The sequence below is a fragment of the Pterocles gutturalis genome, unplaced genomic scaffold, assembly GCF_000699245.1.
Source record: "Pterocles gutturalis isolate BGI_N339 unplaced genomic scaffold, ASM69924v1 scaffold7073, whole genome shotgun sequence".
Taxonomy (NCBI): domain Eukaryota; kingdom Metazoa; phylum Chordata; class Aves; order Pterocliformes; family Pteroclidae; genus Pterocles; species Pterocles gutturalis.
The window spans coordinates 30,568-41,873 of record NW_010122927.1 but is presented as its reverse complement, the minus strand read 5'-3'; the positions used below and the strand labels follow the sequence as shown (position 1 = coordinate 41,873).

At 36.9% G+C, this 11,306-nt stretch overlaps 1 protein-coding gene across 1 annotated transcript in view; it reads left to right on the top strand.

Moving 5' to 3' along the window:
• Nucleotides 1-11,306, top strand: part of UBN2 (ubinuclein 2) — a 46,515-nt gene that overhangs the window by 13,915 nt on the left and 21,294 nt on the right. The window contains exons 4-6 of the mRNA XM_010077702.1: nucleotides 7,565-7,702; nucleotides 8,591-8,703; nucleotides 9,739-10,237. Coding sequence (XP_010076004.1) covers nucleotides 7,565-7,702; nucleotides 8,591-8,703; nucleotides 9,739-10,237 — 750 coding nt within the window. The remainder of the gene's footprint in view (nucleotides 1-7,564; nucleotides 7,703-8,590; nucleotides 8,704-9,738; nucleotides 10,238-11,306) is intronic.

Sequence of the window (11,306 nt, the reverse complement as noted above, 5' to 3'; positions counted from 1 at the left end):
CATTCCTGTAGTTTTCTACTTCCCCTCTATTCTTCCTACATGCATACGTATGCGTACCCGTGCATATCAGCCTGGTTTGGCTGGACTACTTGCTCTTGTGATGACTTCTGAATATATGGTTGGTTGAGTACCTTACTGACAGTGTAAGCTTTATATAGACAGAGATTCCAGGGGAATACAGTGCTCTCTGAGTTTTCTGATATGTAATATAGAACAGAGATCCGAAGTAATACATGGTGCTTAGTGAAAAGTGTGCAATTTTCTCTTACTCAGAGGTAATAAGACTTGCACATCCAAAACAAAGACCAGCTAGCACCTTCCCCTTTGTTGGGTAGATGAACACAGAGGAAGAACCATCTACCTAGAAATCTGTAAGCAGTACAAGCTGTCTTTTTAAGCAGTGATACCAGATGACCACACTGACAGGAACTGAAGCAAAAAATGAATGCCAAGAGCAATGGGAAGCATGCAGTTCAGTACTTTGGACACCCAGGGCTGTATATTTAACCCAGTCTACTATACTCATAGTTCCACAGCAGCCTTCTGGACATTGGTGTAAGAATCCCGTGCTGCTGGGCAGAGGATACTAGCCTACCAGTGGTTTCTCATACACAGAAAGTTTCTCCGAAACAGCTACTTCAACTTAAAGGAAAAGCTTGTTTTTCTTTAGCTACCTCTTGCCTTGAGAGGTCAGACCCTCTTAAAAGACAGCATTTAAGAATTGTATGTTTATTTTAGTAATTCCAAACACACTGGAAAAAGAGTTGCTTTTTTCTATCTGGGCTCCTTGAAATACTTTCCATAATTTAAGGGCTTAGTTTTTGCAAAAATTCTGTGTCATGATACACAGTTTTCGTGCATTTTCAGGATAAATTTGGTTTACTTCATCTTGTAATCTCCATGCTTCTTAAAGGTGTGATAGATTTCATATCCTGTTCTCTCCCACACTGGATTCGTCTCAAGGGTTCCTGCTGTTCTGATCTAAAACTTGAAGTTGATGGATTGCTAGTAAGAGCACCTTGCTCAATCACCACTCTTGAATATCTGAGATGCTTTTTCTCGTCAGAATGATATCTCTTTGGGGAATGGCAGAGCTCAGTGTGCTGATGGTAATTTTTATCTTTTTTGTGGGGTTCTGGTCCAGATGTTGTTTTGGCTAACTTGATGTTATCTTATCCTTCCTACTCAAAAGAGCTTGTTTTATGCATAGCTGTGGAGAACAGTGTTGTTGCTTGGAAAAGGTAAGTGTCTCTCAGAAAAAAAAAACAAAACCCAAAATTAAGAAACCTATCAACGTGCCAATGACAGAGGCATATACAGAAAAATGCTACATAGGATCTGTTCTAACACTGCTGTATTTTTTCATGTGAAAAAAGCTGCCTTTGTAGACGTCTGTAACAAACGTCAACCACAATGAGTATGTGAGGGTGCATTAAAGCTTTTTTTTTTTTTGAGATTCACTTACTAGCTGTTTCATTGTCTATGTATTTGTGTGTTTATATTACTGGTCTGTCTTCCTTCTTTGTTGTTGCTTTGCCCAGTCTTGGAAGTTCTGTGGTTGGGGAATAGTGCTTACTTAGCTGAGTGCACCGTATCACCTTTAATAAAAGATGTGTTGCATGTTTCCCAGGTGTCTTCAGGATAGGTCTACTGATTGGCACCTGACATGTCGTATGCATTTGAGTGAATACAAGGGCAAATTTCAATTAGGATATTCTTTCTTTGCCTTTTTATCCCTCCTCACCTCAAGATAAATAAAGGTGTAAAGTAGAGTACCAAACAAATAAAGCAGATACTGTTCTGCTTAATGCAGAACAGACATGTTTAAACTATATACCCATCAGTCCTCTAGTACAAGAACCATTTTGGCTAGAGGGGCAAAGCTATTTGAATTTGCTGAACAAGTCTGATGTTTGTCAAAGCAACAGTAATGTTCTCTTGCTCCTTCTGGAAAATATCATACCCTTTTTCTAGGAAGGAATAAGTAATTTCTTAAATAATTTTTTTAATCCCATGTTCTGGCCTAGGTTTCAACCAGGTTTTTTAGGACTGCTCGTGTATGTAATGACTTCATTGGAACAACTGGGAAATGGAAAACTCAGCATCTGCATAGGTACTTGAAAAAAACTGAGACTTATATCTGCCCTTTGTAGTACCATTATTTAAATTTGTGTACATCAAGAATGTAGGAGTAAGAAATAATTAAGAAAGAATAGTTGGAATAGTTGTAGAAGCTTCTTGCCTTGTACTAAATTTAGTTTTTTAAAGAGCACAAAATCACTTTTCAGAGTAATCTGAGTGGCTAGAAGGATGATCATGGCCTAGGATCAACTATACTTTATGAGCAGGTGAATTTATTTAAGTAGCACAAGGAGCTTAAGTGTTTTCACTAAACTACACAAACAATATGATTATTAATATAATATAAAGAGAGGTTTATAACATGCCAAAGTAACAGATCTTTGATAAGGGCATTTGTCCTAAGTGTCGTATATGGTAAGTCTGCTCTTTATGTTAAATGAATGAAAAATGAAAGCATAACTTTTTTTTCTCTGCAACATGAAACCCAGAGAGGTTAAGAAGTACATTGCGTATTTCTTTGTAATGAAACCACTGAGATATATTTTCAGCGTCGGTCAGAGCTCAATCTCTGAAAGAACTGAGTTGAGCAGGTAAAGGTGGTCACTTGAGTGATCATGCATTTTATAACTTGGGCTGCAGTACTTTCAAGGCGATAAGAATGTCATCTCGTTGCACTGAAGGTCACTAAGGCTAATAGCCTGACTCTTGTGACTGGTGGTGACAACAAAACAGGGCGATATATGTATATCTTTGTATCTCAAGGTGTTCTGGAAGGCCAATGTATTACAATATCCTGACTACTAAACTAGGATTCTGCTAGGAGACTATCCTATCCTAGTCTAGACTACCCTTAGCCGGGTATTATATCTTTATTTAATAGTCTGTTATGCTTTTTTTTTCTGTTGTGCTTTGCCAGCTGTCCTTTGCCCCAGGATTTAATAAAAATCCAAAACAAAATGACTTGCCTATGCGTTTTGGAAGAGGAACCTTCTTTACCATGAGAAAGCTCCTTCTGTTTGCTTTTTGATATCATCTTGGATTAGAAAAGCAACATATTGTTCCCCCTTAACCTTGTTTGGGATTTCATTGGATATTCTACTACACTATTTTTTTGAAAGATGGTTCTGGGTTTTTGGTATTTGAAAATTTATCCTTGAAACATACCAAAGCCAAAGATTGCATTTCAGTTCTTTGTGTCTTTAAGAAGCATGGAGATCAGTAAACTATGTTTGAAGTATCTTGAAGTGTGTAGTGAACTGTATGGCTGGCTATTCAGGCCATTTGACTGAAGCAACCATATTTGACATAACTTAAGTAGCTTGACTTTATTCAGTGGACTAATGATGATCAAAAATAAACAGCTCCCCGCCCCAGGCTGGTTAGAGCCATCTCAAAAATAAACTGAACAAGGAATAGAAATTATCTCTGCATATCTTTTATGTAAGTAATACCACTTTCACAACAAATAATGTACAGGCTACATATTTTAAAATCTCATTTCCAGGACTTAATACTGAATTGCTAAAAAGCCCTCTCATGTGTGTACGTTTATAGTTTAGGTTTTTTTCTGGAAGGGAGCTGAATGAGGAGGATCATGGTCAAAATATCTGAACGCAAGAGCAGATAATAAGATACTGCTATGTACTGTGGGTCTGGATTTCAGAGCTAAATTGGTATAATCTGTAAAATTTCACTGTTCTTCTTGGTATAATAATGAAGTTGAAAATGGTTAACTTATTTAAAGAAAATCAACTAAATTATCTTTCACACCTAAACATTTAATTAGATTAACGGCACTAGAAGCATAGTGATGTAGCTCAAGGACAATAGTTGAAAATGACTTCCGTACTGATCTGCTTTTAGATCATAAGACAGTCTATCAGCCTTATTTTATTATCTGCAGAGCGATTCCATAATCTTTCATGGGACAAATCTGTGTTCATGGGAGTCAGTTATATATGAAGTTCTGCCTCTTTTTAGGTTTGAGAATTTTAATTCTCAGTCTTGGAATGCATAAGGAAGAGCAGAACACTGTAAAGGACTTGAAGTATCTTCCTGAAGAGGGTAATTTCTGCAATTTCATATGCAGGAAAACGCTAATGTAAAACAAAAGGCTTGAAACCAATTTATCAGAAGATTTAGAAGTTGCAAGAGCCATGTTCCTTTTAACTGAGACTCCTGAGGAGACTTTAAAATTAAGCTTAATTTAGCTGTTACCAATATCTTATACAATCATATTCCGTTTTTCTGCTTAATTAGGGCCCTAGAAAATAGTAAGGTTACCTCAAAGGAAGGGGTACTATGTACATTGTGGTCTGCAGGCCACAGCTTTAGGTAAGTTGAAAATATAATGAAACACTCAGTTGTGAGTTATACCTTGTACAGTAGACTGAGGACAAACCAAATTTTGGTGGGGAAAAGTAAGTTCTCTCAAGGGTTAAGGAGAACTAAAGGTCAAAAAGGTCTTTGAAAGTCTGACTAAATTCATAGTCCTCAGCAGAAGCTGTTGAAACCTCAACTGGTAAGTTACACATCTGCATCTTGCTGACCTTGTTTGCTTGCAGGCTGTTATGGGATTGTTTGTTTGTCTGTATATTGAACGAATTCTGCCTTTCTGGTTGCCTTATTTCTATGGATCTGTGCAGCATAGCATGTTGATCATTCTAATCATCTGCTGTGGTTCATGGCTTCCTCACTTTTGGACTATCCTTGCTTTTTCTTGTGTGTTCTCCAGGGCTTCCTTTATTGCTCTACAGCCAAGTCTTCACTGTGTTTCCATTTATTTGTTCTTCACTTCTTCTGATAATGGTCCCAGCTTTGACCGTGTGCTTTCTCCTTCAAACTTGGCAACTACTATAGTCTTCTGTTTTGATCCTGTACTGCCCCAACCTCACCAATTCAGTTCACACCCTGTCAGCTCAAAAGGGAAATGCCTGCTCTGTCTAAGCACTGTGGATAATAGTTTTTTTTCTTTCCCTTTCACTTTCCTTGTACGTAATGAAGCTGGTTCTGAGAGCTGTGGAAAAACACCAGATTTCTCTGAAATACTTCCTTAGCCTCCACTGTCAAGTTTATTTTGCACCTCCTACTTTGTGTGATCATCCTGGTCTCTTAAGATTAATGACAAGTCTGCAACTATGCCATTTTACATTCATTTTGTCCAATTAATAGATTCTTCTGCTTTCTTGCACGAGTCTTTGTTATCTTTCATAAGGGTATTTTGTAGATCTTGTCACCACTTTTTCTTTCCCTTTCTGTCTTTCTGTACTGCTTGTTAAGCTTTCCATTCCAGAAAAAGAAAAGGTGATGACTCATGGAAATTTCTAACTACTTATTCATATAAAATCCACATAGGTCTCCAGTTCAGGCTCTTTTACCAGTATACATTCACTGTTTTCCTCTTCTGGATAACTCTTCTTCCTGTCTTAATGTTTTTGGTTCTTAAACCATTTTATCTTAATATATTTTGCATGGCATGCAGGGGGAAATGAAATAAGCTGGTAGGTGAAACTCGACTTTGTACTGTGTGTTCCTTTCATGTAGGTGATCTCAAGTCTTCAGTTAATGTTGTGGCAGTTAAAACTGCCTACTGATTTATTCAGCCTGTTGAATTCTGTCTTAACAGATATGCAGTGGAAGGCCTGCTGGTTCAAACTTCAAAGTAACAAACACATAGTTTCCTTCTCATGTATCTCACTTAATTCTTAATCATTTGACTGTGCCACTAAACATTTATTGCTTGCAGCTGTAACTCAAAATCCACTTTTTCTTCTGCCAGAGTGCATACCTCGGAGGTGTGTCAAAATCCTACCCTTTCTTTCAGAAGAAGGGCAGAAATTGATTGTCATTGCACTGTTGCTGTGTCTTTCTGGTACTTCTAGGTCCTGTAAACGTTTGCTCCTTTGTTGGCAGGTGTATGTCTTGGGCATTCTGTTTTTATGCTTTCAGACAGACAATAGCTTCTGGAATTGTATTTGTTTGTTAAGTTCACTGTCTTGCAATTTTCAGTGTTTGAAAACTAAGACCAGTAGTTCAAATTTGGAGTAATTCAGGACAACGTTGTACTTCTGCATAGTGATAATGGCATTGTCAAGGCAGCCCTCCCTCAGGTCTCTTGCAAACACTTACATAACTTGCTTTGTTGATGCTTATGCATAGGGCTAGAACAAATCTTTCATCCTCCCAGTCTTTTTGAGAGTTTGCTGTTAGCAAGATATTTCCTAGAGATTAACAGTTCTCTGGTAATACTTGAGGGAGAAATGCCATTCTGAACGGGCTGCTGGTCATGAAATAATAGAATTAGTATTGTCTTTCACTATACTTAATATTAACCACTTTTCCTATATGTTTGGACCTCAATATTTGTGAGATACATCTTTGTATTTCTAACTTGGAAATTCCTTCCTAAATACCAAGTACTTTTCAAAATAAAGTGTGTATGAGTTTGAAACCTTTTGACGTTTTAAAACTGTCTAAAAAGAGTGAGAATATATCTGACTTTCAACAAAACAAGTCCTGGCATTGTGGTATTTGTATGAGAGGCAATGTCATATTCAACACCTAAAACTGGAAATAAGCTAACAGATACTGTGTCTGAGTTTGTCATGTCTGGGATAGCATTCTTAACAGAAGAAAATTTCAGATAACTTTGTAAGAGAAGTAGGTTTTTGAGTAGGGCGTGTGTTGGAACATCTGAACGTGTCAAGTGCATTGCAGAGATTGGTATTAATGAAAACTCTGTCAGTCTTAATGAAACAAAGCGTATAATTTGAAGGTTTTTTTATGCTTTATTTACAAAAACATCTCTACTATCTTCAGTCCTATTTCCTGGATATAACATCCAATTCTGTCAAATTCTGATCCAGATTAGGCTTTTTCCACTGCAATATAGTGATTGTTCAGACTCATCTTTTTCAAAACTATGGAAGAAATAAGTTCTGGAAATAGCTGTAGCTGTCACTTTACAGATAACTTAAAGGGCCTGTGATAAAAGTGTGTGACTAACAAAGTAATTTGAACTGCACATTGTGTCATAAAACTGAAGGGTATTCAATAGAAGTATGAAACTTAAAATTTAAAAATCTACAGAGGAAAGTTTGGTTTTGTTTTTTTAATGTAATGTGCTCTTAGAGACAGCATATTGGGGAAAGAAGTTTATAAATTTTTAGGCTTATTTTCTTCCTCAGGGACAGGTGGGGAATACCTCTGTGCCCACCTTCATTTCCTTCAGAAAGCAGTACTTTCAGTGCTTTAATCCTGCCTTCCAAAAAAAGGGCATTGTTCTGAAAGTAGAAAGGTTGTTCTATGATTTTAATGTTTTGTGCCTTGGCCAATAAGTGTTTAATAGCATTACTATCCTGTTTATGTTCTAGCCCGCTGTGCTGTGTACTTGTATATAATTTTTCATGTATCGGGACTGGTAAATGAACTACATATTCGTTTTATTAAGAAATTACGATTAACACTTCTTCTTCCTGCCTAGTATGATGAATTGGTTCCTGCATCCCTTACAACCAAATATGGAGGGTTTTATATCAACACTGGTACACTGCAGTTCCGACAGGCATCTGACTCAGAGGATGAAGACTTTGCGGAAGACAAAAAGCATAGGCCACCTAAAGTGAGTGATCTTAATTATGCTTTTTTTAGACAGAGCTTATAGCTAGGTGGACATGGGGAAATACTTGGTATGTTTGTAATGGCTCACACGAAGAGTCTGAAGGCAGAATGGTGCACAGTACTGTTTTATTGCATTTTCTGTTTTGTGGCTTATGTACTAGCATTCAGGAAATAACTCGGGATATTCACAGGCTGTCCAGTCTTGCAAGACTAACCATCTGTTTAGGCAAGCTAAGCTCCCTGCTTTCTGATGTCCTTTCTGGCTCTACAATTCTTTAAATGTAGCATAAGTTTAAGGATCTTGAATTGGATCTGGCTGGGATGGAGTTAATTTTATTCCTAGCAGCCTTTACAGTGCTGTGGTTTGTATTTCTGACTAAAATAGTGTTGATAGCACACCAAAGTTTTGTCTGTTGATGAACAATGTTTGCACAGTGTGAAGGCTTTCTTTTTCCCTGCCCTGCACCAGCAGGTAAGCTAGGGATCAGCAAGAACTTGGGATATGAGACAGCTGATCTGAATGGGCCAAAAGGATATTCCATACTACATATTCGGCAATGAAACTAGTTAACAGAAGGAGGTGGTGGGAGGATTCAGTTTTCCAAGGTGGCTGTTGCTCAGACTGGCTGGACCTCAGTCTGTTTGTGCCTCAAAAAGTATTTTTCTTATTGAAAACTCTGAATTCAGTAGCTGTTTAAAAATGATTAGTAATTGAGACTTGTCAGTACCTGCAATTGCTGCTAAGAATCCAGTGGTAGTTTGCCTTTATGTACATTGAAGTATTTTTCCTGGTTCTGAATTGGACAGTGTAAGGAAAATGAAATGTTTCTTGCTGTTAAAGTCCTTGAGGGTGGAAAAATCATTGTCCTTTATTTGATCTCTTTTCTAGATAGCAAAGTTAAAGGAAAGTGAAGATCGTGGAATGAAGAAGCGCAAGCGGAAAGATGAAGGCACAGAAAAGGAGAAAAAACCTCGGAAAATGAAAGTTCCTAAGCAGTTGGGGTAGGTATCTTTCTTTAGATAAACCGTTGAATTGTATGTGAGGTTTGGTTTCAACATTGCATGCCATAGCAGGATTATCACAGCTGTTTAGAATATTGTATTTTTAAACTGTAATAGCTAATAGATTTTGTTTTGGAATTTATGTGGGCTTTTTGCATAAATAAGTCCTACATGCTAATTCTTTCGTCCCCCAAAATTTTCAACAAGGAATTAATTATAAAACAAGGAAAGACAAATTACAGAAAAGAAATTTTGAATCTGAGTAGCATTATCCATCACAGTTTTACCCAACATCTTATATAGCTCTAAGAATTACATCTTTAATTAAAAATAATTTTTGTCCAATACATTGGTTTCCAATCTGGAAAACTGTAAACATAGAAATAAAGATGTAGAATAATTAAGCAAACTTTGTGTGTGCTTTCCTGTGTTCTGAGGCTAGCATGGAGGGATTAAGTTAATAGGGTTTTTAATTGGCTTCTATAAAAATGTTGCTGAGTGAAAGTTGTCTTACTATGAATATTCAAGTTGGTAATGAAAATTTATTGGTAGCATTTTTTTATCAAGTTGATAAATTGGCAGAAAATGCTGAGGTTTAAGTAGCATAGAGATGTTTAGCTTGCATGTGAAAATTATTGGCAGTGAAGAGAATTTTTTTTCAATGTATGCAGTGTGCCTAAACTTAAAGCAACCTGCCACCATTCTGGAGCCTGAGAGGCAAGTTTAAGTATTTCAGTGGCATAGGTCAGCCAGGAGCTTAACAACTGTTACAGCTTCTCCATTATTAAATTGAGAAGTCAAAAGTAAATAACCTTTGCCTTAATGTGTACAAAATTTAACAAAACAAATAGTTGGAGAGCATGAAATCACATGACTAGCAAAAGTCTACGGTAGTCTGAAGATGGAAGAACAAAATACTTGCTGCTTCCCCTGAAAATTTTTTTTTAATTGTACTAAACTCCCATATTTTTGTTAAAGGTTACAGAGGCCTCAAAAGTCACATGCATTCTAATGAAAGATTTCTTTCCTCTACAGAGTAATGGCCTTAAATTCACACAAGTCTGAAAAGAAGAAAAAGAAATTGTATAAAGACTCACTCTCTCTGGCTGCCATGATCCGTAAATTTCAAAAGGAGAAGGAAGCCATGAGGAAGAAGGAATCTAGTCCAAAACCTCCAGTGACTGTTGCGACCTCTACCCCTAGTAAAATTCCTTCCTCCTCTCTCAGTGCAGGAAATGATATCTCTGACTTGAATCTTAGGATCAATGATCCTGTCCTCTCCATTTTTGGTAGCACAAATGAACCTGAGCTCCTGCAAGAAACTGAAAGTGCCCTGGAGATGCTGGGAGACATTGACTTTGACAAGTTGCTTGATGGCACTTCTAATGGCAGCCCAGTATCTGAGCTGTCAGGAGAAAACGGAAATGTCACTCAGGCAACCTACACCTCTCAGGTCATGACACCCAAGCAGGTGCCTGCCCTCCCAGAAGGTCTGCCTATGCTACTTGAAAAGCGCATTGGAGACCTTCGAACAGTAAGTATGAATTCACTGGTAAGGGATTGAATTCAAGAATCTGAGAGAATGAGGAAGAATAATTAGGGCCTCAGTTGTCCTCCTTGAGTTGCTCGCTGAAACTCTAACAAATGTAGAACTGATCTTAATACCATTCTTAACAGTTTTATTTATACTCAGATGAAAATAAGCACAGGGATGATATAGGTCAATTGTTAAAGCAGTGTTTGTTTCACAGTGGAGACAAGGTTTTCTAAATCTTCTGTGTACAATAACTTGTAATGTTTGTTTGTTTTCCATAATGGAAATATCAGTGTTACTTCAACTTGAATTATTAGTTGGTGTAATGGATGAGTATTTTCTTACTTTGGAGGAGGAAACCTGAAATGTCTTTAGCTTATAAATGAATGTATTGAATTTTTGGCTTTGTAAAAAATGCTAACTTGACAGTTTAAAAAAAAAAAATCAACAGCAACAACAAAAAAACCACCAGGAAACACCACCCAGCCAGAAAAAAAACCCAACCACAAAACTGAATAGTTTCTTTTGAAAGGTTAGAATGAAATGCAGACTCATCAATATTAATGAAAAGTATTAAATCTGCAGGTTACAAACATCCTAATAGCGTATTGAAAGGGATCAGAGCTATTAAGCTATTATATGCTCCTTGTTTCAGTTGTAGATGTTATCTTGAGAATTAATTTGTTGTTTGCTTGTCCAGATTCTGATATTAAAGCTTTTCCTTTACTCAGAATAAAGTGCAGCTTGTCCTTACTCAGAATAAAGTGCAGCTTTTCCGTACTCAGAATAAGTTTCGAAAAAGCTTTTGGGGAAAAAAAAATTTAAACAGCAGCAGAGCTTGCTTTACTACAGGTAAGAGTAATGATAAACATAAAGTTTATCTACCTTACCTGTATGTGAATGTCTTATAGTGTTCTTAGTTATTTTAAAATGTACCAAACTAGATACAGCCAAGGATTTAATATTTACTGAAGTGAGAAAGATGGTTTTGTCTGCCTTTGAATATTCAGGTTAATTTTGCTATGAATCAACATTAAGCTTCTAGCAAAACTGCAGAACTGGATTAGGC